Genomic DNA, 27,328 nt, shown 5'->3' on the forward strand with positions numbered 1-27,328 from the left:
ACATATCAATCTAATTTTACTTTTTAATTCAATTCAGCCAATCTGAATCCCTGTCTGTCATACTGACCCATAATGCGGGGAAATAATGCTGATCGCTGTCTCACTGGAGGGAACACACGCTCTGGCATATGCTGTGACTACCCACAATCCCTCTGGAGACCTCTGAGACATCTCTCTTGTTTTCTGACGGAGTCTGAAAGAGGACAAATTGACATGTTGAATACAGGTATTTTAAGAGTCCAGATGGTGCTAATTCCCGCGGTACCATCAGTAAATAAACTCCATGGCCGCTGTCAGCTCGAAATTGCTTTTATCAGAGGTGAGGAGCCGAGAGTGAGGAGATCCCACTTCAATAAAGATTTCTGGAAGAAGAGGAATCTTCTAGAATCCCACTGAAACCATATCAGTTAGCACGTCCTAAATGGAGTGAGACGAGCGAGCGAGAGAGAGAGAAAAGAGAACGAGTGGGCGACACAGAGACGCAAAGGAAGAGTGACTGACAAAATAATGGATTTTCCTGCCGGCCTAATGAATTAAAGCGTATAAATCGGGTCTTATGAAATCAATGGGTGAATAAAGCTTATCAAATGAAGACAAAGGAACAAAGTCGGCCGTGTCGGCTGGAGATCATTAGCTTTGACGGATGTGTGTGGCTCGTGAGCGTGCCGTTCCGAGGGCGTATCCATGGGAAATAGTGTCTCAGACAACAATCGATACATCACTACATGGAGATCATTGATGATATTAAGGTTGCGCCGTTGCGGTGGACGGATTATATTTTCCTAAATGAAAGTCATATTTCAATCTGCTCTGCAGAAAATGTCAAAAAGTGTCCGCATTGGAGAAAACACCCAGGCCTACAGTAGAATTCGGCAGGAAATTAAAATTCAACCGTTCTATGTTAAAGGTCCCATTCTTTGCGATTCCATCTTTCAAACTTTAGTTAGTGTGTAATGTTGCTGTTAGAGCATAAATAATACCTGTAAAATTATAAAGCTCAAAGTTCAATGCCAAGCGAGATATTTTATTTAAAGGGGGGGTGAAACACTCAGTTTCAGTCAATCTCATGTCAATCTTGAGTACCTAGAGTAGTATTGCATCCTTCATATCTCCGAAAAGTCTTTCGTTTTATTATATTTGTAAAAGAAATATGGGCTGTACCGAGTCTTTCCGGAAAAAACCGAGAGCCTGGAGGCGTATCGTGTGGGCGGAGCTAAAGAATGACATATGCGCAAAGCGGTGACGTCCTCATGCGTGGAGAAACCCATCTCAGCTATCTCAGCTAATAGATATGATCCAGAATCTAATTCGGAGGCTGAAATAGAAACAGCAACAGCAGGACGTCCGTCTCTGTGGTAAGTACTGTATTTAGAGGCCTGTCAACATGACATGATTCGGTTTATGGACTATTGTATGCGACCAAACCTTAGTAGCAAGCAAAACGGTTTTGCATGTCAGAGTAGTGTAACGTTATAAGTTACAGAGAACAGCAATGAAGTCCGTTAGTGCATTTGAATGATGAAGCACGCGATCGTGTCGTTTACTGATGTTTACTCACGCGACGATAGCCAACAGCACAGACATTTGAAGCAGTTTTACTCACCGGCTGCTTCCAAAGCAGGACCGAACCTTTATCGCTGGGACGGCTCCGTCAAAAACACACTTCTTGGAGTTTGGAGATCCACTTTGCGATGCGACTGAAGCATTTCTGCGTTCAAATCGGTTCAAATGCAGCGCTGCCTTCCCGGAATGCTGTGCTGAAGCGTTGAAGTCGCCTTAATGTCAAAGTGGAGGAATGAAGTGGAGCGTGGCGCGGACTATAACCGACATTAGTGTTCACGGACGACTGGATCTGCAGCTGAGAGCAGTTTACTGTTTACAGCGTGCATTTCCTCTCTCGCTCTAGTCACACGCACGCGCACCCTACCGGGAGAAGAGCCCGTACGGCCCATACAAGGACCTTCCGCTCTATTAACATCAAGTAGACCCATACTCGAAAAAAGGAGTATTTTTGACACAGAAATACTCCATCAAACGTCCAACATTATTTTTTGAAACTTTGCCTATGTTTAGGATGGGAATCCAAGTCTTTAACAGTGTAAAAAGCTCAGTATGCATGAAACAGCATTTCACCCCCCCTTTAACAGAAGTTCCCTTTCAAAGCCTACAGCGAAACGGCCGGTTTGGACTACACCTCTGCACTTCCTGCTTTAATGACGCAACTAAAACCGTTTGTGGACGAACCCTCCGCCCACAAGAACACGCAAATTCGGGGGTGGTGTCCTTGCTCTCGCAGGTCGAGAATAGGAAGCGTTGTTTTTGTAGAGTGTGTTTGTCGCCATGCCATTGAAACGCTGTTATTTTCATCCCGGAGTCAAATCACCTTTGTTTGGCCTTCCCACGGACGATGTACGAGATCAATGGCTACAGTTTATGGTTAACTCGGTTCCGGAAAATTATAATCACAATTTAAAACTATGTGCAGCACATTTTGCTGAGGACTGCTTCCTCAATCTCAATCAGTTTAATGCCGGATTCGCAGAAAGATTATTCTTAAAAGATGACGCAGTCTTTCCTGAGCAGGTTGTAATCGATCCTCTTCGATATTCTCCGGCTCAAGTTGATAAGGCAAAATAGACATTTTTGCAATAACATTGAGCGCGCGTATCTACCCTAAGAGGCGGGACCTTTCCGTGCAACGTGCACTAAGCTGCTGTCCAATCACAGCGCGGGAAGTGCTGGCCTAATCAGAACTCTTTACGTATTTCTGAAGGAGGGACTTCATAGAACAAGGAAATCATCAGGCTGTTTTTAGGACAGAGGAAACAGCGCTGTACAGATAAGTAAATTGTGTGAAAAATACTGTAAACATAATCAAAGCTTCGAAAACACGCGAAGAATGGGACCTTTAAAGATCTAATTATGAGCCATGAATGTGATATTTTATCTAAAAAATATTGGACTTTTGTTTAAAACGACATTCTCCAATCATTTAGTTCGCATAAACAGATGTACAGAACCAAGTCCCGCCTTATATTTCCCCCTTCTTTTTATCAATAATCCATTACACTTTGATGTGTGTGAAAATATGGAAGAAATGATGTGACGCTGCTTCCGTATAACTTTCATGCTGATGGATTTAAAGATGTTCTAGAGCAGCTGATGAAACATAGGCCTACTGTTCAATTCTATTATTTTTTAAATAAGAACCAGTTCTCAAACCATAAGTGGATTCACAGCACCTGCTTCCAACACAAGTCACAAGAAAAGACTCTTACATATGGAGAAGACCTGGACGAGGACAAACTCCAGTTTTATTCAGACAAACATTTTCTCAAGGAACCATTTTACAGTTAAAAATAAAAATAAAAGAGAGAGAGAGAGAGAGAGAGAGAGAGAGAGAGAGAGAGAGAGAGAGAGAGAGAGAGAGAGAGAGAGAGAGAAAGAAAGAAAGTCAAACAAACGAAACCAAACAGAGCAAACAAATCAGCCCAGAAAAACAACATTCCACTGGGACTCTCGGTCAGGAGGGGAAAATGACGGGAAAACACGAAAACAGAGAGAAAGCACTGAAGCGGTGCCGGTGTTCAGCTTGAGAATCTGCAGAACATCTGATGTTACTCACGCAAAAGCAGCAGGTTGAAGAGGAAGCAGCACATTTTTAGTTCTGATCCACAACTAGTGAATAACTAATGAGCTGAGATGTGGGCGTTTGAGATCACGGACCAATAACAATGTCTACTCGGGCTGTAAACTCTTTGGAAACTGTGCTGTTTTGAAAATTAATTTAAATGATTTAGTAAAATACTAAGTTTCCAAAACTGGGTTTTTGCAGCGAAGCATTAGAAAAAAAACGTTGGTTCCCCAAAGAACCTTTTAGTGAACAGCTCTTACACCATTTTTTTTTTCTTAAATAAACATTTAAAAATCTAAAGAACAGCGTCCCACTATAAAGCAAGGCCTTAACCATGTCTTCAACATCAGCATCAAAATCAAATTTTTGTTTATTTTTATAGAAATGACAATTATAGGATTGGGAGGTGTTTTTATTTAAAGAAATGTCATATTTAAAGGATTAAAATTGATTTTAAAGAGTAAAGAAGAAAAGAGAACGGTAAAAGACGTTCTAGATCTAATCATAGCCACTATAGTTGTGAAGCAATCCATTTATACTCTTTGTAAATAATGTTATATTTAAACACATGCACACATTTACTCTTGTTAGTCTATTTAATATGTCAAAAACTAAACAAAAAAACGTTCTTGTCTAGTCACATTCGGTTACGGGTGACATCATTTAAATCATTGCATATTTTCATTTGAAAATGGTGGAATTACATAAAAAAGTCGAGTAGTTTGCTTCACTGTATGGTACTGTGGGTCATTAAACGTTTCCATCGTCAAACAGTCAAATATTAAACGTTTAGCTACTTATATCTTACCACGCACCACACCATGTCACCACATTGACAGTAAAAACTAAAAGCAGCACATTGGAATTCACACTCATCTTCAGCGAACATTAAGCCCCGCCTTCTTTGATCTGATTGGCCATTTTCAATTATTGGGCTGGACTTGTCCCCTTCAGTGCAGATGACGGTTACGGCCCTGCTATAAAGAACATTTTGTGGAGTGAAAAGATTACATGGATGTTTTTAAGAACTTTATTTTTAATAGTGTAGGCATTCATTTCAGTAATTGTGTGTGACTGTCATTACATTTGATCAGCCACCTATCAATTTTGACTGTTAAAATTTGATTTGGTGGGAACACCGGCACTGTTTCTGTGGAAAGCCAGACAGACGGATAGAGACGGACAGATAGCGAGAGGAGGGTCTGTACACTGAACTCAGGACCACAGGAGGGATTTTACACATCCAGACTCAGGCAAGGCAAATGGACGAAGCCACATGACGTCATTAATTACATTTCCAGTTGAACATTCAGCATTTTTCTTTCTTTTTTTACACATTAATTATTGTCTTTACAGAGTAAAAAATATAGAGAATTAACAAAGGAAACTCTTGCAAATATGGCCATCAACTGCTTCATCTGTAGCTGCAGGTTTGAGCGCTCGGGTCATCAATGTGTGTGTCTGTGTGGGTGTGTGTGTGTGTGTGGTAAAATAAGTGAAAACAAAGCTTTTATTGCACCTTTGTACAGGAGCGAAGCAGGCAGAGGCGGGACAGGAAGTGGGCGGGACGGACTGGGGGAAGTTTACAGTTGCAGGCCAGGCATCAGACACACAGCAGCACTAGAGGAGGGGAGAGGTCACCTCAAAGGGTCAAAGGTCACTGTTATCATCAGAAGTCCATGATGCAGTTCTGCAGAGATCAGATACGGTGCGTGTGCGTGCGTGTGTGTGTGTGTGTGATGCTCTCAGTTCATCATGAGAATGTGATTGATAGACAGCGAGAGAGACAGATACAGAATGGAAGAAAGATGGACTTATTGTAGCCTGGTTCTCATATTTTAGGATAGGGCTGCACGACTGATTGAAATAAAACTGCAATAGTGGTATGGGTTAGTACGATTATTAAATCACAAAGGCTGTAATTTAATTAAATAAATATATGACTTTAGGTCACTTATAACATGCATTTATTTGAAAATGCAACACGTGCCGGACATCTTCTAAAAATTGTAATGAGAAGCGCTTATAAACAGGATGTTGTTCACAAAAGAGAAGTTTTAGGGGCTTTAAGCTTTTAATAATAATAAATAATGTTATTATTAATATTATTTATAGACATATCAATATAAAATGACAATTTTGGTCTAATTATTGTACAGCCCTACAAACAAGCACAGCAAACCTGGATTTTAAATCACAGTTTTTATCTAGCAATTCGATTTTTTTCCCCCAAATCATGCAGCTCATGAAAAACCATCATGTTGTTCCACACATGCATGTCTTCTCGCAGTGCTCACATGTCTCAAATCACATGAAAACCTGTGGTGTTTGGTGTCATATTTAATGTTATTTCATTTATTTAATATATTCAATAAATTGTAATTAGACTTGAGAGCTCCCTTTCTTAAATGTGGGTCTGTTCCTCACATAAAGCATCTTAAGAGCACATGCAATCTAGTGCACGAGTCACATGGACTGCTGTTAAACTTCAAAATAAAGTTCCTAAAGAGAGTTTTCACAGCAACGCCATTGAAATGCAATGGGGCGAAAAACCTTTCATTCATTTTTCTTGCACCGTTTCTACACTGGACAGCTTGAGGTTGTCTAACCTACCCAGGATTTGACAAAGCAACCGTTGTAAATCCATTTGTTCTTCATGTCAGAAGACGCATGAGTGCTTGAAATATGTCAGAAATAGAACGGGGCATCAGTTTACTGTCAGGAATCTGTCATGTCACTCCAGTGTAGACAGCATCACTGATTATAATGGGATTTATTTGCTTTTACTTTTCGCCGTGCCGCTCCAGTTAGTTTAAAGAACACTCTCTAGAACCGTTTTCCACTATGAAGTCTTTTGTGGAATGAAAAGATTCAATTTTTAAGATGCTTTAACGCAATTGTTCTGTCTGCTTTCATTGCAATGAAAAAAAAAACTGCTTTAAAAAGCTCCTTTTGCTTTTTTACAGAAGACAAAACACATAATACAGGTTTGGAACAACATAAGGGTAAGTAAATGCTTTTTGTCTGATTATTTATTTATCTGAAACCCTTTTGCTCTAGTAAATGTGTCTTTTATTCTAAGATGAACGATTTCCATAGGGAATGAAAAAGGAAAACAGGAAAAGAATAAAGAAAAAAAGGTGTTAGGAAGCCAAAAGCCCATCAGTTCGTTCCTCTGTTATCCATAATCCCTCAGGGGCACCCAGAAACTTCCCCTCTGGGCGCAGAACGCCTCATATAATCCATCTGCAGCACCGTCTATGATCACTGAGCGAGACATTTCCTTCTGCGGAGAACCTCCAGAACTCACCCCAAAACACAGCTGACATGAGTGAGAAAAGACGTGGCGGAAAGTTGAGAAACGAGCGCGTGTAAAGTCAGAGGAACAGAACTAAGCTTCTGTGATCTGATATCAGCACTAAACTCTCCTGCAGTGTTAGTGTTTGAGCCTTGTGGATCATCCGATAAGGTCTAAGAGGGGCTGTCTCCGGTTCATTCTCTATAGGAGCCGAGCGGGGGATTGTGGGAATGAAATCAGCGCTGAGCAAGCGGTGAGACTTGCAAAAAACAGGGAAATTCCGACCTATATGCAAATCAAAAGCGCCAAGCTAACCATGATTCTGTTTCCACCAGCTGTGTGCATATAAAACCGTCAAAGCTTGACAGATTGGGTCGGATCAAACTATTTCAGATTTGATCGAATGACGAATGCAGGCTGAGACGAATGATTCGAGGCGGATGTGACTCCAGGGCCCAGAACTCCTTCAAAACTGGCGGATGTGCTAACGACACCAAATCCATCTTGCAGCAGAACGGCACAGCGCGCAACAGCCGTCACGCCGAGAGCTCTCATTCGCCTTCTGTTTTTCGGCGAGAAGAAGCGTTCAGTAATGGTTTGAAAAGGTCAGGCTGACGAGCCGTTTGATCGCTTCTGAATTCTGTCAAGCCAAAACTCACGAGCTTCAGTAAACGTATCGCACAGAGTCGATGTAAAGGTCACGATCCACTTAAATACTTAACAGAACAGTGTCCTTAACAGGACAAAACAGAATGAAGGACTTTGAAACTAAATCATCAGCTGAAAACAACTAATAAAGGGTAATATCAGGCTCACGGCCGACGCGCTCACTGCTGCCTTCACATCGTGTCAGAATTACTGCAATTACCGGATTCTGTTCACATCACTGGACACAGATGTTATTTGTTACTATGGTATATTAATGATGGTAAATACACAAACTCCTGTTTATTCATTTGCAAAATATTGAATAACAAAGAAAACACTCCAGAGGACAATGGTTGTAATCAAACAAAACCATCTCAAAAGTTGTTGAAGCTGCCGCTGTTTTGGCTGTTTTTACAGAATGCCACAATGGTCAACACACAAAAAAGTGATGTTCTTTCTCAATGTATTTGTCTCGTTTTCCTGTACAAATATCTAACATTTAAAATCAACACACATTTACTTTAAATGCAAGATGACATGAGACATTGGGCCCTATCATGCATCTAGCGCAATGCGGCACCAGGCACGACGCAAGTGTTTTTAGCTAGTTTCAGCTCGAAGCAGTTATAATTTTCATGTCCTTAGCCACGTTTTTTTAATAGCAAATGGGCGTGTCTGAAAATGGGGTTTGTTCAGACGCAGTGTAGGTGCGTTGCTATTTTGAGAAACTGAAATCGACCCCATAATTCACCAACAAAAACCTGGTCTAAAGTCAATAGCGCAGTATTTTAGGTGTTATTTAAAGGGTGTGTTAGTAATGCGCACCTATAGGCGGGTACACAACGCTTGTGCACTCTGCTTATTACACACATAGGGATGCACAGCAGCACAATTTTTCAATCAAATATGAAAAATTAAAGGATTAAAATCTAAAAGATTATTATTATGTACATAAATATAAAAATGGCCACATCATAATGGATGGTCATTGCATGTATCAGAATTAGCCTACCTATTCACCGTAATGACGAGCAGGCGTGGCGTCATTGGACGAGCAGATCTGTTTCCTCACTATAGAAGTGTACAGTTATTCCACGTGCAAATTCCACCATGTAAATAGCGGATCCACCATGGTGCGAGCGCAACTGGCTTTTAAACGGAATGGGAGATGAGACTCTGATTGGTTTGTTGAACATTACGCCCTAAACACACCCTTGACTCATGACCTATGACTCATTAAGAGACTAGATACAACCCTTTTGGATCATGCGCCTGGCACCCCGACCGGTTTTCAAGCACGCCCTTAGTGCACTTGCGCCATGTGCTTTAGACCATGTGCTAAGGTCATTAAAGTAGGGCCCATTAAGTCTTATTCTGAAAATGTATGGTTGATTTTGAAAAGTTCAAGAAGTTTATGCTCAAAAATAAAAATTGTCAATAGGCTCAGAAAAAAAAAACCTTGAAGGTCATTAAAATTATAACATAACTAATTCAATGTAATAATATTTTACATTTTTATGACCCAATTGGCATATATATTTCACATATATTCACTTCATTTTGATCAATTTCTCAAAATACAGGATTTAGGGCCAGATTTACTAAAAATTGCAAATTAGCGTTAGAGCGCAATTCCAAAAAAGCGGCGATTGGAGTGGAAAGTTCTGCACGTGATCTACTTACGACACACAAATTAAACAACAGACAAAGCCGGATCATTTCCGTAATCACCAACACAATCTACCAGTTAGCATCTGGTTTAAGACGTCCTTTTTTGGGTGGTAAATATTGGTGGAAACACCAGTACGTTGACCAGAGCAAACCTTAGTAAATCACCTCGCATGATTCATTTACATATTCTCCTACCATAAATTTGGCGTCTGAAAGGAAACTCCTACAAATGCATATGCAATAAGGTCAGCCGCAAAAATAACCCTGTCCATGCCTTTTCAGTGCTAATTCTTCACTACGAGACAAATCCACCAAAAGAGGGTTTGCGTTGCCGCAAGCTGTTACGCCGCATTCACACGGGGCGTAGGCGTTAACGCTTGACGGAGGGCGTGGCTGAAGCTGGGTGCTGACGCGATCGTCATAGTGACAACAGCCAATCACATTAACTTGCCGGTTGGACCAAAACACAACACAAAAAAGCACCTTTTTATGACAGCTAGTCTGTGAGACGAAATGGATGCCGATTTGGTGTTATGTGTGATTGCGATTGCCCGTGTAGTTGTTGTCAGTGCACTGCACAGGTGCTCAAAGCTGTTGGCTAGCGTCTGCTGTCGGATATTTGCATACGGCGATCTGATTGGATGACGCCTGCGCTGGCGCTTGAAAAGTTGAGAAATCTTCAACTTCTGCCGCTTGAAACGCGAGTGAAGCGCCGTGACGGAACCCACAATTCAGTTCGGCAACGGATGATGTCACCCATTCAAAGTAAATGGGAAGCGTTAACGCCTACGCCCCGTGTGAATACGGCGTTAGTAAATCGCCCCTGGTGTCTTATGTCATTCTGCATCTCAAATAAATTAAAATTAGTATATATATTTTTTCTTCTAATTACAGTAATTGTGAAATGGCGTGACAACAGCAAGTCAAATACACACGACATGACTGAAGCTCATCATCCTGTGCACATTTATACTCACAGTTTCTTGTGTTGATTTTATGACACTATACTCAATCTTTCACAGTCTACATGTGTCAATTACAAGTTATTTTATTACGTCCTACACAAACTCTCTCTTATTCTTTCACGAAGAAGGGCTTGGTGTAATTTTTGCATGGATTTGCACATTTTAACATAAAAAAAACAACAAAAAAAACAGAAATATGCATAAGCCAGTGTTTTGTGGCAATTGTCACCATTTTCAACAAAAGTCTCACCCTACTTTTACGCTCTCTCTCAATCTCATTAGCTCATTGTTGTTGCTCTTTGCTCAGATTTTAACTAGTTTTAAATTTACTATAGCATCTCTGACTAGTTGCAACGTGTCAAATAACGATGAGAATGCACTGTGAGATCGCTATGATCTGCAGCCTCTTGTGGCAGATTTACAACATGAAAGCGTGATGAGCTTCAGTCTTGTAATGCGCGTTTGGCTTAAGCCATCCTGATCCTCACTCTCGAAGGTCTCAGCCGTCATTTCATGCATTCTGCAGTGGCGTTCATGCATACCACCACTGAGAACGGACCCTTTTTAAAAGATCGTATGTAGAACTGTTAAGAAGCCCCCGAAATGCTGAACAATCTCGTCATGCACATCTATTATCTAGAGCCGCAAGGAGGCGTCTAGAATACTAGAGGAGTGTTTGAACGAGGGAAAACAGAGGACAGAACATGAAGAGGCGGCTAAAGAAAGAGAGAATGAGGAGGACAAGTTCAGATCCGGAATGAGAGCGGGGCAGGAAGAAGGGGGGCATGTCCGAGGGGGCGGAGCTGGAATGGCTTCAGAACTGTGCATTTTAACATGGGTCCCTGGTTAATTAACAGTAGATGGGTGGGCGGAGCTACCAGACGTAGCCAATCTCGTCATCCTCTCCGTCTTCGTCATCCTCGATCGCCCCGCGGGGGTGGAGTCTACCCCGCCTCTCTTTCTGTCGACCCCGCCCACGCTGTGGAGACTCCTCCTGATCATCCAGTAGAATCACGGCACCGCCGCTGCCGAAATCTCCAGATGTCTCCTGATCCTCCTCTAGATACACACACACACACACACACGCACAGACAGATGAAAGAGAAGGTGTCAGGCGGATGGATAGTGTGTGTGTTCTGAGGAAGATCATTCATTATATATAAAATATGATATTTTATACATTTTGAAAGAGAACTCAGGAAACGCTGTTGAATAATAGAGCTTTAGATGTCAGAGCCACACACATCAGCAGTCAAAGTGTGTGTACATATCAGTGCTGTTATTGTTAACTAAAACTTAGACTATTAAAAATGTAAACGTTTTAAAATGTTGTCATGGCAACTAAATTAAATAAGTACTGAAATGACTAAATAAAATCAAAGCTGAATAGAAATATTTCATTGAAAAAAATTACAAGCACATAACATTTTTACTTAACTTAGGACTTAAACTTTATTTATTTTTTGGTAATTGAAATAAAGATGGAATAAAATAAAATGTAAATATTAGATGAAAGTCGTTAACTTAAACTTATTTTAGTTAGTTGTCAAGGCAACATTTCCAATCTTAGTTTAAGTCCTAAAATTACTAAAAAATATGACCAAAGCTCATTACATACACTGTAAAATAAAGTCTGTAAAATAGGGCACAATGTACTGTATAAATATGAAGGAATTTTCCGTATAGTTTTTTTTTTTTTTTTACAGGTGTTTTACCTGTATTTTGAATTACACATTGCATTTACATAAGGGTTAACAGAAATTCCCGTAAAATTACTGAATAATGTACTGGCAGAAAATTACCAGTACATTTTCCGTTTTCATTATTTACAGTATAAAACTCATAAAAAACATTCTCTGAGCTTTGCTTCTGCTTCTGCTGCAGTTTGCTGCTTCCGCTCTTTTTGTATGGTAACACAGCTCTGTTTTAACAATCATACTAAACACATTTGAGTGTGTTAAAAGTTGTTATAGCGTTACTGCGTTCGCTCGGTGGCTGGTATGAGAGACTTGTTGTACTTTACAGTAATCTAGATTGATATTAGAATATCATATAAATAAAAACAGGATGACTAAATGACTTGCTGAATGACATGCTCTCAAAGCTCTCTCTGATTATGCTGCTAGCCGCTTGATAAAATAGTGTTGTCTCTGAGGCATAAACATTACTCGCAGTGAATCAAGAAAACAAGTGATTCAAACAATAAGACTAACCGTGTTTCGCTGTTCGATTTGTTTTCTGTTGATAAATGTTTATGCTGCTCGCCTGTCTAATAAAATACATTCTTTATTAAAGCATCTTTGGTGTTTCCATGTTTATGCAAAAATCAAAAGGTAGCGAGAATATAATGTCACTGACACGTGACGCAAGAACTGGTTAAATAGCAGATTTTTCTGGATTTAAACATTGTTGGAAACATTTGGGATAATGTAATGTAAATACATGCAGGCCAACAAAATATATAACATTGTTCTAGTGGTTTTGGGATATTTTAATTAAAAAATCTAACATATTGTCCCTTTAAACTAAAATAAATGAAAACTCAAAATATTAGGTTAAATAACAGTAACTACAGTAAATGATACTAAAATAGCACTGGTGTGTTGGGCCGTGTGTGTGTGTGTGTGTGTGTGTGTGTGTGTGTGTGTGTGTGTGTTTGTACCACAGCTAGGGTTTCCCTGTCTGCGGGATCCTGCAATCTCGTTGCCGTATTTGTCGACACACCAGCACTGACCGGTGCTGCCATGACACTGAGTGGCCTTAAAATAACCGTCTTCAGAACAGCGCGGTACATACGTCCCTAAAGACAGAGAGAATCACACAAACCAGACGGATACAGCAACGATAAACACAATCACATACTGCATAACTGAAGAGATGACATTTCCATCATCAAACAAGAGACTGTGAGATCATAAGAAATATGCCATCATTAATATGCATGAAGTCATGTCTGATTGGTCAGGGGGAGGAGCTTACACCAGGGACACGTTCAAACTCAAACCGCATCGTTTTGCTACTGTTTCCGAGTTGAAGGTCATGTTTTTCCGGAAACGATGTGGAATGGGATTTGGGTGTGTCAAAAATGTCAATCAGCAGCAACATGTATATAAACCACAGCTCGCACAATGGGTCCAAGTAAAGTCGTTTACAAATGTGTCCGCAGCAGCTCCGTATACGCAACAATTGGATCACAATAATTAGGAACCAATCCCTTCACTCGATTGAGATTTTCTCTTTTATTCTGGACGGCAAGGGCAGTGACTGTAAGATTGAGCGTATTTTGCAGTATTAAACACGTATTTATACCGATTTTCTCAGGCTCGGAAAATTCTTCAAAAAGAAGACAAAAAAGAATGGCCTTCTCAGCTGCCATAGTTGCAACTCAACGCACCATCATTTTCATTTAAAAAATGGTTTGCAACAATTTCAGCCTCGTTCATCAAATCCACCCACCTATGAGTGTCTTCCTTCGGCTTTGAGAATGAATCCTGTTCATCTCATTCTGACATGGCATGCCTGAAGAAACACATTTAAAACAGTTTCTGTGACATTTCTAATGGAAATAAACATTTACATTTATATGTATCATCTACTCACCACAATAGGCTATATATTTATAAATATAGATGGTACGGAAAGTATTCAGACCCCGTTACATTTTTCACTCTTTGTTATATTGCATTTTTTTGCAAACTCACCGTCGGGTTTCTGGAAACAATAACACCACTCGTTGTTGGACAGCTTTCCATCTTTAAAGGAGTCGCAGGAGTTGAACAGCGGCCGCATGCACAGCTCGTATTTGTCGAGGTAAATGGCACTGAGCTCTGATTGGTCGAGGAGGAGGTCGTAGTTCATGTCAAGCTTGTTGAACATCCACCCGAGAGAATCTTTACAGATGGGTAAAATGCTTGTGTCGAAACCTACACGAGAGAGAGGGAGTCAGGTTCATACTGGTGGTGGACGGGCATATTAGTTCAATCCAATACATTAGAATTAAAATAAATAATCATTTTAATTCAGTCAGTTCTAAAATGTTCTGCATAAACGTATAGATATAAACTGCGCTTTTAAACATACAAACAGGTATTTCATAATCTGCTAGACTGACAAAGCATTATTAATAAATCTGATAACATGCCAGTTGAAATGGATTCGTTAATTGCAATGATGTATTTTTGTGTAGATTATTTTCTTGTCTATAGGTATTTATTTCACTCTTTACCCTAACAACACATAAACCTTTTAAAGCTGTGGTTAAAAACAAATGACTGCATTTATGAAAAGCTGATAGACTTCCCTGTCAAGCAAACATTAGACTATGTGAATTGCCTATTGTTAATATTAGTGTCGCTGCTGTTGTTAAAAATAAAAAAAGATTCAAAGCTTTCATTTAAAAAAAGACGCTTTAGTGACAGAGCACTTCACTGGTTTCTAAGACCCCTCTATTTATTGATGTAGAAAAAAGAGTTGTTGCTTTTATGCAAGGAGGACAAAGAGTTATAAATAAGACCGTTTGTTCAGTTCAGTGCTGTTGTTTTTATTGTATCAAAACAAGTCCTGCATGCATATCGGATATCGGGCACATAAACATGCAAACATGCATCAGTTATAAAGCTGTAGTTGTGACTCAGAGCTTCAGCTGAACACATTTTTTATCATATTCAAACGCACTTACGTCCTTGTGCAGCGTCGCTCGTGGTGGTTTTCAGGTCTCTGTTGGCATCCGTGTGCAAAACCCCAAACCAGTCTTTGAGTCTGGATGCTAAACTTCTCAAATCAGCATCACTGCAGCCTAAACAAACACACAAGCCCGGTTTAAATGAGCATGCCTGTGTACTGATGATATATTTATCTGTCTGACTTCACAATAGTTGTGCAGGAGTAACTGAACTGAGGACCTCTGATTACATTCAGCTCGTTAAACAATATTCATTTCCATTCGCTACATTCATAAACGTATTTACAAAGAAACATTTATAGTCTACGCGCAGAGAGACTAAACATAGTTTACTCAGAGACAAAAGACAGACACAGGTCAGAGATCAGATGAAGAACATTTTATTGCTCAGAAGCTTCTCTTTCATGAATTCACTGAGTTCACTAGTCGGTTTCATTTAGGCATTAAGAGGTTTCACCTAAAATGACATAAAATGAACATGGGGCAGTTCAGATCTCATGTTTAAATTCATATTAAAATCCCATCGCTATCTGAGAGAAATAGTTATGATATAAAATATGAGATGTATGTGTGAATGAAACAGAAGAGAAACCTTGGGAAAATAAGATCAAGAGCTGTATTCCGATGGTAGCTGTTGTTTTGTGAGGGTTTAAGGTAATTTCAGCAATTACATTTGCGGTTTTAATGCTGTCTGAATCAGAAATGTCAGTGATTTTCTTCCAAGACCGCAGGAGAAACTTCCAGACTGAATATGCTAATGGTTTTGACAAACACTGGGGTCGCGTGTTAAATTAATTCTCGTCTGAATCGACATTTCTGAATTTACAAAGAGGAATTGAACATCGCCGTAGGGCAGCAATTTGACACTTTTATCGTAATGAGAATGTGAGTTTTTCCATAATGGAGGCTTGTTTCAGAGAAACGCTCTAAATGAACTACATGAAGAAAATGATGTCGCTTCCTCAATATTATTTGCCACACTTTAATATAGTCATGTGACTCCCACATACACCTGCATGTGAAATAATTGCCATTTAAATGGTTCATCATGGTAGAACTACACTGCAAAAAAATGTTTGTCTTGTTTTCCATTAGAAATGTCTTAAAGATGCATTTACTTGAAATTAATTTTTTTTTTAAAAAACTGTATAAAAATAAACTTCATTCAAAGGAAAAACTAATATTTTTTGAAAGCATAAACCCCCAATAGCTCTAAAAGTCATTTTGCTTCTTAAGTTCATGTACTTTATTTAAGAATGTTTAGATATTTGTATGGGAAAAACAGACAAAAATAGTAAGTAATACTTTTTTTTTCCAGAACTGAGCTTTTGAGAAACTGAAATAATAATGATAAAATGCTGTCTACACAGGAAGAAGGCCTTACCTCACAGACCAATCAGCTGGCACCAGGCTAGACTTTTACTTTTACTTTCAATATTGGATAGGTAACAAAATCTGATTTTGTGTGAGATATTTCAGAAGCGTAAAACCCTATTAACAGTGTATATATATATATATATATATATATATATATATATATATATATATATATATATATATATATATATATATATATATATATATATATATATATATATATATATATATATATACATGTAAAGAAATAAAGGATGGTTAGTTAGCCGAAAACATCCAAGGATGCAAGGATTCTTTTAGTTAAATATAAAAATGCACAAAAATAAATCCATGTAAATGCATGTATTTAACAGGACATCTTTCAGCTTAAGCTGAAGCGACAGCTCTATTGATGAAATGCAGCAATTTAGTTTTTGATGCAAAGTCTTGTTTTTGGTCTACATTCAATCTTATAGCACTATAACTCTCTCTCTCTCTCTCTCTCTCTCTCTCTCTCTCTCTCTCACACACACACACACACACACACACACACACACACACACACACACACACACACACACACACACACACACACACACACACACACACACACACACACACACACACACACACACACACACACACACACACACAGTATCCTCTATATAATCCTGCATGTGTCTCTATCTGAAAGTGTTGGATTATTTTGGTAGTTGTGTGAATCACACTACTGAGCAGGAAGCCGATAACACAGCAGAGTAATTCCTCTATTCTCCTGGAAGAAGGCAGATATATCTGTGCTATGATACATAACATCTTTGTGTGTGTGTATGTTGGTGTTCCCTATTGCAATCATAACCCTGGTTTACGCTATTCATAAAGCAGCAGAACCACACACTGCCAGTAGGGAGGATTATGGAGATTACCTTCAGCATGTGTCTCTCTGTGTGTGTCCAGTAAATATGGTGGACTTGGAAAACATTAATAAAGTGTATCTTTAATAAGAAATGACTGAAAATTAGCCAGTTGACTGACTCTTTGAAACTGGGGAAACAGCGTCTGCAGTAAATCTTTGAAACCTCTGAGAAGAAAATCAAAAAGTGCGGCATAAATGAAGGATGAAACTAACAACTCTATTGATAATCGTTAAATCTGTAAATTATTTCTATATAGAATAATTATAGAATAGTTTGCTGTAGTACCACTTTTCCAAATATCTTTAAACAATGAGCAAACTGAAGTATATAATGCATAAGCTCTCCGTTTAAAATATAAAAGTCACAATATATTTTCCTCACTGGGACCAAAAACAAAATGTCCCCAAAAAGATGGCAATATATGAAATCCTGTCCTTGTGGCATTTTGTCCTCATAATGTAGGGTTTACCAGGACATACACACACACACACACACACACACACACACACACACACACACAAACACACACACACAGTAAATGTGCAGTTCCGAAGAAAGCATCTTCAAATATGGACATATCAGCTACTTACAAAGATCAATTTATAGTATAAAGTGGAAGTCTGCACAAGTCAAACTGAAGTGTGTGTGTGTGTGTGTGTGTGTGTGTGTGTGTGTGTGTGTGTGTGTGTGTGTGTGTGTGTGTGTGTGTGTATGTCAGTTAAAGTGCCATAATTCAGTTGAATTGTATTGTTATAGTACTTTGACAGAAACATGTCACTTCTATTTCCACTAACATCAGCGCAAACCTGCAAACTCAAATTTGGCGAGTGTCAGGAGGGAAATGGCTTTTCAGAATAAGCCACAACTGATAGAAACTGATAACACACACACACATACATATGCTCACCGACTGGCCTTATTCTGCAGATAAATACTCAGATCTGAGAGCAGAGAAGAAAGACAAATCTGGAAATATTAATGTTTGTGTGTGTGTGTGTGTGTGGGAGAGCAAGAGAGAGGAAACACAAGTATGTAAATGTGTAATTCATCTTCTTCAATGGTCAGAATGTCTTTCAGATCAAATAGTCATGTCAGAGCAACAGTTTAATGATAAAAAACAAAATTTAAAATTATAGCTGCAAGCTGTGTTGAAAGGGCCCTCCCACCCAGAGCAACCGCCTGTTTTGTCCTTGGAAAAATAGCGAATAGTGGGTGACATGCATTTAAAAATAAATACATGGCAAAGTCACTTCGATGTGCCACACTTCCTGCTGCCGGCAGGTGGTGCTTTGACTATAACTGAATATTGGCATGTAGATGTCTTCAGGTCAGCTCTTTTATCAACGTGAATATTGGGGCAGATCGGACATTGTATGCCTGACTTACAACAACTTCCAGTGTCATGGCGAAACATCGAACTTTGTTAGGCTGCCATGGAAACGCCCTTTAGCAAAAACTCAAGATCTTTACAATTTAACATCACCAAGACCTTTAGATTAGACTGACAAAATATGATGCTGATCTGATAAAATCTCTAGGAGGAGTTTGTTGAAGTACAGCATCGGGAAATGGCAAAAACTGCTCAATTTTGGGGTTGGGTTTTGCTTCAAGGGACTTTTTTTGTAGATACTGGGCTGTTGTGTGGACATGTGTCTACTGTATGTGTTCATGAAACATAGTGCGAATGACGCTTAATTTAAATTTGTAGGTGCCGCTATTTAGTCATTCGGTCACAGCTAATACTGAAACCCAAACATAGATTTCTCCCACTTCTGATGCTTGTGCAAACTTTCATGAGTTTGAGATGTTTAGGCCCTCAAAATGCGATTCATTTCAGAGACGAAAAATAATAGGCAGAGCAATTCCAATAGTGTCCTCACACCATTGGTGCTTGGGGCCCTAATAATAAAAAATACAATTTGCAACTTTTTGTTTTAATACTAATACCCTATTGAAATATATTCTGAATATTAAAAAATAAATATCAAATACTATCAAAGAAACTAGATGTAACTGAACATCTGCAAATTACCATCCATTCAAAAGAGGAAAGCTTAGGAATAATTTTGTACTGTAACGTAAACATGGACTATGTGAAAAACTGCAGTTATATAAGCAGCAGAGAGTATCATTCTGGTTTTGTAAAGAAATTTTACAAAAGAAAATTATATAATCATTGAAATCATTTATAATGCAACCTAACATTAGTGTTTTTTGGGTCTGCGTTTTATTATTGACAAAGTATTTTATGGAAGTAATTGGGGAAAAAGTAGTGTTTTGCTAGTTTTAGTGCATATTTAATGTGGAAATTGTCTGCTGTGCCGAGCTGAACGTTTGCAAGGAGAACTGTATGAAGAGTTTTAAAAAAGTGACCTAAGTATTGAGAAGAGGCAAGATGGCAAGAGGCATCCTGAACATTAAAAACAGGAAAAGCAACAAATTAATATTACTCAACATATCCTAGCTTTTTAGAGAAAATATTCATATGTAACCCCCTTTGTAATAATCAACATTTTCTTTAATTTAAAGTTACTAATTTAATTACAAAAACATTCCCAGTAACTGTAACTAATCAACTGTAAACTAATTTATTTACATTAAAAATGATCAGTGAATGTAACACTGCTAAGAACATATGAGTAGACTTGTTTCCTCTGTCATAATCAAGGAGTCGAGAGTCTGTCCATATAAACCTCCTTGTCCACTTGTGGAACACTTCAAACTGAAGACAGGGATTGCCCCGAGGCAAAGTGCTTGGGGAGGTTTGTGAGTGTGTTGCTAAATTTGGAACTACAGACAACTCACTATTTCTGCTTTTATATTGTAAAAGTACTAATGCTAGTTACTATTTCAGCATGTCTACAAGCAAAGTGGAATGCACCAAACATCTACCCAAAATACTTTGGGCAAGCTCCAGTAGCAAACCTGAGCATGAACCTTTTTATTTGTCTTCAATATGACAAATCTCACTAATAGGAATCAAGAAATTAGTTGTTGAACAATGGCAGGAAGTTGGTGTGCTGTTCGATTGCTGGCACTTTGTGTGTGGTTTTGTGCTTTCTGTCATGGTGTTCCACAGTGGAGTAATCTGCCCCAGAATCCTCAAGCTCTGATGTTACAGAAAACTGACCGGCGGGTTCAACAACAAGCTAGTCAACAGTTTACTCAGCAAGTTCAACCGCAAGCTAGTCAATGGTTTTCTCAGCAGGTTCAACAACAAGCTAGTCCACAGTTTCCTCAGCAGTTTCAGCCTAACCGGCCAGTGGTGCAGGCAGAGCCCATTGACAAATGTGCTATAGCTGATTATGAGCAGATCCAATGTGGCCCACCTGGTATCAGTGGTGCTGAGTGTGAAGCTTTCAACTGCTGCTTTAACGGACAGCAGTGCTTCTATGGAAAGGCAGGTAAGCAAGTCAATGCAAAGGTGTCCATGTTAAACTGCTCCTCTGCAATAACCTGCTTTGGCATTCCGTGTATTATATTGCTGTTGGTTTCTTTTTAAAATGTTGTTTTATTACTTGTCTTATTTTTATTGGAAAGCACTTTGGTTCACTTTGTGTGTTGTAAAGGAATGTATAAATAAAATGTTGCTTGTACCTTGTTCCAGTGACTGTCCAGTGTATAAGAGATGGTCAGTTTGTGGTAGTGGTGGCTAGAGATGTTACGCTACCACGCTTGAGCATGGATTCAGTCCATTTCCTGGGTGGAAACGACTCCCCTTGCAGTCCTGTGGGATCCACACCCTCCTTTGCTATATACCAGTTTCCTGTCACTGCATGTGGCACAAGCATGATGGTGAGTAGCTGCTTGTGGGTCTGTTCTGCATGGCTTAGAATGGACTGGATGCCAACAGTCACTAATTGCAGGAGGACAGTGGATATGTGGTGTATGAAAACCGAATGACCTCCTCGTATGAAGTGGGTGTTGGACCACTTGGTTCCATCACAAGGGACAGCCATTTTGAGTAGGCCATCTTTATTCTTTAGCATAAATGTTAATCCTTGACAAACGCTACAAGCTCACTGTTTGTTGTCTAGGCTTCTCTTCCAGTGTAGGTACTCTGCTACGTCTGTGGAAGCTCTGGTTGTGGAGGTCAACACTGTTCCTGCACCTCCACCAGTAGCAGCTCCTGGACCCCTCAGGGTTGAGCTTAGACTGGCAAATGGTCAATGTGTCACCAAAGGCTGTGCCGAAGGTAAGGGTCAGTTCCCAAGTGTGCATGAGTACTTTATAAAACTTCAGGTTGCAGCAGTTTGCACAGGTTGTTCAGGTTGCACATCCTACTACGGTGATTCCGATTATCCGGTCACGAAAGTCCTGAGGGAGCCTGTGTTTGTTGAGGTTCGCATTTTAGAGAGGACTGACCCCAACATTGTCCTAATACTGGGACGTTGCTGGGCGACCTCAACCCCCAGTCCACTCAGTCTACCCCAGTGGGACCTTCTGGTCAATGGGTGAGTAAGGCCAGTCTTTATCTATCTAGTGTGCTGTAAGGCATTTCTGACTGCCTCGCTGCCTTTCAGATGTCCTTACCGGGATGACCGTTATCTGACCACACTGGTTCCGATGGCTGGATCTTCTGGTCTTCAGTTCCCAACCCACTACAAGCGCTTTGTTGTTAAGATGTTCACATTTGTGGATCCATCATCACTGGCTCCTCTACAGGAAACCGTATGCTCTGCAACCGTACCTGAATCTTTAATTTCTGTTTTCTGTGCCTTAACCCTTTCCCCCTCTGTTAGATCTTCATCCACTGTAGTACAGCAGTGCCATCCCTCTTCTGGCTCCTGTGAGCAAAGCTGCACTAGGAAAAGTGAGTTTGTTGTAAACTGACTTGAGGAACCATAATGCTTTTTTTTGTTTTTTTGTTAAATGTCTCATGGTTCTTTTCCAGGGAGAGATGCTAGCATCAAGACCATCTCTAGTGGGCAAACTGTGGTGTCTAGTAGAGAAGTTAACTTGGTTATGTGACTTTAGGAGTTTTAATAAACTTAACTCAACCATGTATTTTTCTCTTGTGACTTGTCTCAATTTGATTCACTAGGCTACACTACTGATTTTTGGCTTAAAAATTAAGCTCGACTTGATCTAAAGCCACACTTCTGACCTAGTTGACAACTGCTTGTATTGCTGTTCAAGCATACCAAGTCCCCATTTGCTTTTGGTAATGCTATTTGAAAGTCCCCCTGAAGTCATTCAAGTCCAGCATTGCCTCTGCAATAAAATCAATATCAACCTGCATTGTCCTTTTAATCCCAAATTGTGACCAGCTACCTAAAAGTAATTTAACAGCCTTTACAGATTTTCACAATTGCAAGGACCCATTTCTTAATCATTTAGCAGATGCTTTTATCCAAACCTTTTCCTTCTCTTACAAGTGAGGGGAGAAATAGAAGCAATCAGTCCAACAAGGGCAACAGTATGCAAGTGCTGTAACAAATCTCAGTTAGTCTAGGACAGTACTTTAAAAAAAAAAAAGAACCTATTCAATACTTGGGTCACTTTTTCAATACCTATTCAATGCTTGGGTCACTCTTTTGAAACTCCACACGGTAATCACGTCTTTGTGAGCTAAATTGTGGATCACTTATTGCCTTGGCATAATACATTCAGTGACTACCTCTTTCAAATTACATTCATTTTCTCAGACACAAACACCTCCAAAACTTTACGTAATACACAGGTAAATCTGCATCTGTTTACACTTTTTGAAAAAGTTAAACTTAAGTTCAAAACCTAACACAACTGATTAAAAATGCAAGCAGCATCGAAAGGGGCCTTGCACCCGGGGCCACTGCCACTAGGTAATATAAACATTATGGCAGTCTCACTTCGATATGCAACACTTTCTGTTGCCAGCTGGTGGCGCTTTAACTATAACTGAATATTGGCATATAGATGTCTTCAGGTCTACTCTTATCAAATGTGAAGTTTGGGATAGATTGGACACTGTATGCCTGAGTTACAGAAACTTCCTCTATCATGGCATTAATCACACTAGCACTTAGCCAAGTGTAGCATTATTCAAAGTTTTTCTAGCACATTTGGTACTTCGTGGCATGTTTAAATGCGTTTCTGGGAGTGAAGTGTAAAGAATGCCATTTCTTCTTGCCAGCAGGTGGCGCAATGACTAACCTGAATATTGGTATGCAGAGTTTGTTAAAGTATACATCTGGTAATGTTAAAAACTACAAATAATTTGCAGATAAAATTCTAGATATCTCACTTCCTGTTGGGTTTTCAGATATAGCTTCAAGGGACTTTTTGTTGGTATTGGGCTGTTACATGTGTCTACTGAATTTCATAGTTGTATTTGTAGTGCGAATGACACTTAATTGACATTTTGGAGGTGGCGCTATCAAGCTATTTTAAAACACCTAATTCTGAAACACATATAAGACGTAGATGTCCCCTACTTCTGATGCGTGTGCAAACTTTCATGAGTTTTCATTTCGTTTAGGCCCTCAAAACTGCGATTCATTTAGGAGAAGAACAATAGACCGAGCAATTCCAATAGGGTCCTCACACCACCAGTGCTCGGGCCCTAATTAGATAGTTAGCTAACGACAGAATAACATCTAGTTAAATGTCAAATGTTTGACTCCACCGGCACTTTGCTGTAAAATGTAAAAATATAACTTATATTGTTAAAAGATCCAGCTTCTAAGGAAGGTTTATTTCATCTTATTTTGGTCATATGGCAGCAAATTGAGATGCTTTTTCCCCCCTCCATATTCTTACTTTGTCGTATGAGCAATGACAGCCTAATGAATCAAATATGATACATAACAAAAAAACATGCAAATAAATGTTTAGCCTTAATAAAAGGCTGTATTATTTAATATTTTACTGGGTATTAAAGAAAAAACCTGGAGATGTTTCTAGTCCTCAGTTTGATTGGCAGGTGGGTTTTCGTTGCTGTCTCAGTAATTAAAGGACGCTGCCGTCAGGCTCAGATTGTTCCCACAGACATCTGAATGTACGGTGTGAATGATAACTGCTGACTCTCATGCGGGACAGGCGTTTCTCCGTCTCCAGCGCTCGCCTTTAAAGATAAATGCTAACAGCAGCAGTCGCCATTCACACACACTCTGCTCTGGACGAGATGATGAACGCATTTAATTCAGACAGACGTAGATATTAGTAATTCCCTACAGAAAATCGTCTCTCAGAATGATTAACTGCAGGACGGCCAAGATTACGCACAGAAACGCTTCTGTCGCTGTCTCAGCAGTAATGACATCAGATCTACTGTTTGATGCCACATATAGAGCGTGAGAGATAGATTATAACATTGAATTAAAGGAATAGATCACACATTAATGAAAAATGTCACTGTTCACTCCCCCGTGTGTATCCATATAATGAAAATGCTGTTAAGCCAAAAGGCATCATAATAGTATCACAAAAGTTTAAACATATGTGTGTATATAATATGTATATGAGGAACATATCCAAATTAAACTCACTATACTGAAAAATACTGAAAATGATTTACTTGAAAAAGCTAAGAAACAATTATCACTCAGTAATTGCTGGAAGAAGGATTTTAGAACCGCACCTATTAAATCGCACTGTAAGGAAGCTCAAGTTCAAAATGCTCACTCTCAGGCAGATCATGTTCGAGGATTGGTTCGTCACAATAGATCTCAAGAATGCATACTTTCATGTATCCATCCTTCCACAACACAGGAAGTTTCTGAAGTTCGCTTTCGGGGGCGAAGTGTACCAGTACAGAGTTCTTCTTTTCGGTTTAGCTTTGTCACCTTGCACTTTCATGAAATGTGCAGATGTGGCTCTGGCACCACTGCAGAGCATCCGCATACTCAACTACATTGGCGACTGGTCGATTCTGGCTCATTCAAAGCAGATGGTGGTTCAACATCGAGATGTTGTTCTCGCTCACATGAGAAAGTTGGAGGTGAGGCTGAATGCAAAGAAAAGTGTTCATTCTCCAGCACAGAGAACCACTTATCTGGGTAATATGGGATAACAATGTAGGCAGTCACCTGCCCGTATAGCATCGATCAATCAGTAAAAGAAATTAAGCTACGCCAGTCACTCACTGTCAAACAGTTTCAGCGATTGTTAGGTCTAATGGCAGCGGCGTCCAGTGTAAAACTTTTGGCTCAAAATCAAGTGGTTTTCCCCGAGGGGAAATCTGCTTCGCATGATCAAGGTAATGCGGCAATGTTTTAGTCATGTGAAAAAAACCCTGGCTCCATTCCCAGGGACCTGTACTGGTCCTTGTTGTCACCTCACACTAACAATGGATGCATCCTTCACGGGTTGGGGAGCAATCATGAGTGGTCGTTCGGGCCGAGGTCTGTGGCAGGACCCTCAGCTCTCATGGCACATTAATCTCCTAGAAATTCTGTCTGTGTTTCAGGCTGTGAAACACTCCCTCCCAGAACTCAGAGGTCATCCAGTACTTGTTAGTTCTGACAACACATTGGTGGTCTCATATATACAGTAAATCTGGGCCCTCACAGACGACTGCCGTGCACACACATAAAGCGTAAACAGAACATAAAGTCCAGGCCTGGTCTTCTCTAGTCCTTCACTGTTGTCGCTCCACCTTTATGCTCCCGTCACTCAAGAGGCCGGTGCGGTGCGCAGTTGGTGCTCATTATCCTATTCGTCCCGCTCTCATGGTCCCTCAGCCTCGCTGCTTGCCACACGCTATATAAATAAAGGTGTCTTGTGTTGTCTTGAAGTGGAGATTATTCACTTCATGATGCGGGAATCACCAGTTGGACCCAGTTAACTGCACAGTGGGTGCCGTGCTGGAGATCCTGCAGGAAAGATTCTCTGCAGGGATATCCCCCTCCACAATAAAGGTGTATGTGGTGGCCATAGCTGCTTACCACACTCCTTTGGGTAGTGTATCATTGGGGAGACATTTCCATCGTGGCAGTTTGAGGCTTAGACCTCACATGAGGGTTTTGCAAGGCCTTTTTTTGGCCCCCTTTGAGCCTTTTGAAGACGTTTCTGAGAAGTTTCTCACTCTAAAAATGATCTTTCTTCTTACTATTTCATCTCTCAAGATAATTAGAGACATTCAGTCCCCATAGGTTTCTCCCTTGTGCATTGAATTTGCGCCCAGCATGGTGAAAGCTTTTCTTGACCCTTGGTTGAGTTCCTAGGTTCCTTCCAGACATCTGACCAAGAGAAACTAAATCTGCTCTGCCCTGTTAGGGCCTTAGATGCTTCCTCCACAGGGCAGCTCTGTGGACATAAGTCTGAACAGTTGATAATTTGCTTCAGGTTATCTAGAAAAGAGTACCCTGCATCTAAGAACAGCATGAGCAAGTGGGTGGTCGAGGCCATTTCACTTGCTTATGAGACGGCTGGTCAGCCTTCACCTTTGGTGAACTAGGAGTATGACTGCTTTTAAAGCTTTATTGTCAAGAGTTTCCCTCCAGAATGTTTGTAATGCAGCGGACTGGTCCTCACCACACACATTTATGAGGTTCTACGAACTCGACTTTGACTCCTCGCCTGGGGCGCAGGTGTTATCGACTTAGTGTGCAGTATGATTTCACACGGATTGTTACTTGTTCCATTATTGCGTTTCCCAATGTGGATGTTTTGACCAAGCGGCAACTTCTCCCATTTATTTTCAAGCCCATCCGGAAGTAATTTAAACTGCAATTCATCGACTGGCTCCAGAAGGGGGGAGAATCTCATTGAGCCCCATGTTAACCTTCTAGGCGCCACGGTTGAGTTTACTCGACAAGATGTGGCACTGAATAAAACGGCCGATTTTGTCAAATAGGGTGTCAAATGTTGCTCGACCGATGGCAGACATGTCATGCTTCTGTACAAAAATTTTCAAGCAAGAGTGCGTTGAATCAGTGTGATCAAAAGCGGAGCTGGTGTGTGAGTGAGCCGTTTTATCAGAGCATTGTCAACGTCAGCGAGTATTTGCATTAGATTATTATTACTATTATTATTTTCTAATGGCAGCAATAAAGCTGGAGTGACACACGACGACGCGCTGGCAAGATGGCCAGCTCGTCTCTACTTTACACTCCAGAACTGCTGTTCGGAATACTATGAGTGACGTCCATATTTTTTTACAGTCTATGGTTTTGACGCAGCGCGAGTTCCCTTGAAAGTGAATGTCTCAGTTACATTTGTAACCTTAGTTCCCCA

The 27,328-nt window shown here is 40.0% G+C and overlaps 1 protein-coding gene across 2 annotated transcripts in view; it reads right to left on the minus strand.

The window, feature by feature from the left end:
• Nucleotides 1-10,638: 10,638 nt before the first annotated feature.
• spock1 (SPARC (osteonectin), cwcv and kazal like domains proteoglycan 1) overlaps nucleotides 10,639-27,328 on the minus strand; it is a 274,152-nt gene continuing 257,462 nt past the window's right edge. For both annotated transcript variants that reach the window (XM_067456978.1, XM_067456977.1), the window contains 5 exons: nucleotides 14,895-15,011; nucleotides 13,918-14,139; nucleotides 13,673-13,735; nucleotides 12,879-13,016; nucleotides 10,639-11,275 (listed from right to left, as the gene is read on the minus strand). In XM_067456978.1, the coding sequence (XP_067313079.1) occupies nucleotides 11,091-11,275; nucleotides 12,879-13,016; nucleotides 13,673-13,735; nucleotides 13,918-14,139; nucleotides 14,895-15,011 (725 nt within the window). In that variant the 3' untranslated portion in view covers nucleotides 10,639-11,090. The remainder of the gene's footprint in view (nucleotides 11,276-12,878; nucleotides 13,017-13,672; nucleotides 13,736-13,917; nucleotides 14,140-14,894; nucleotides 15,012-27,328) is intronic.

This window comes from Pseudorasbora parva, chromosome 11 (genome assembly GCF_024679245.1).
Source record: "Pseudorasbora parva isolate DD20220531a chromosome 11, ASM2467924v1, whole genome shotgun sequence".
NCBI classification, from domain to species: domain Eukaryota; kingdom Metazoa; phylum Chordata; class Actinopteri; order Cypriniformes; family Gobionidae; genus Pseudorasbora; species Pseudorasbora parva.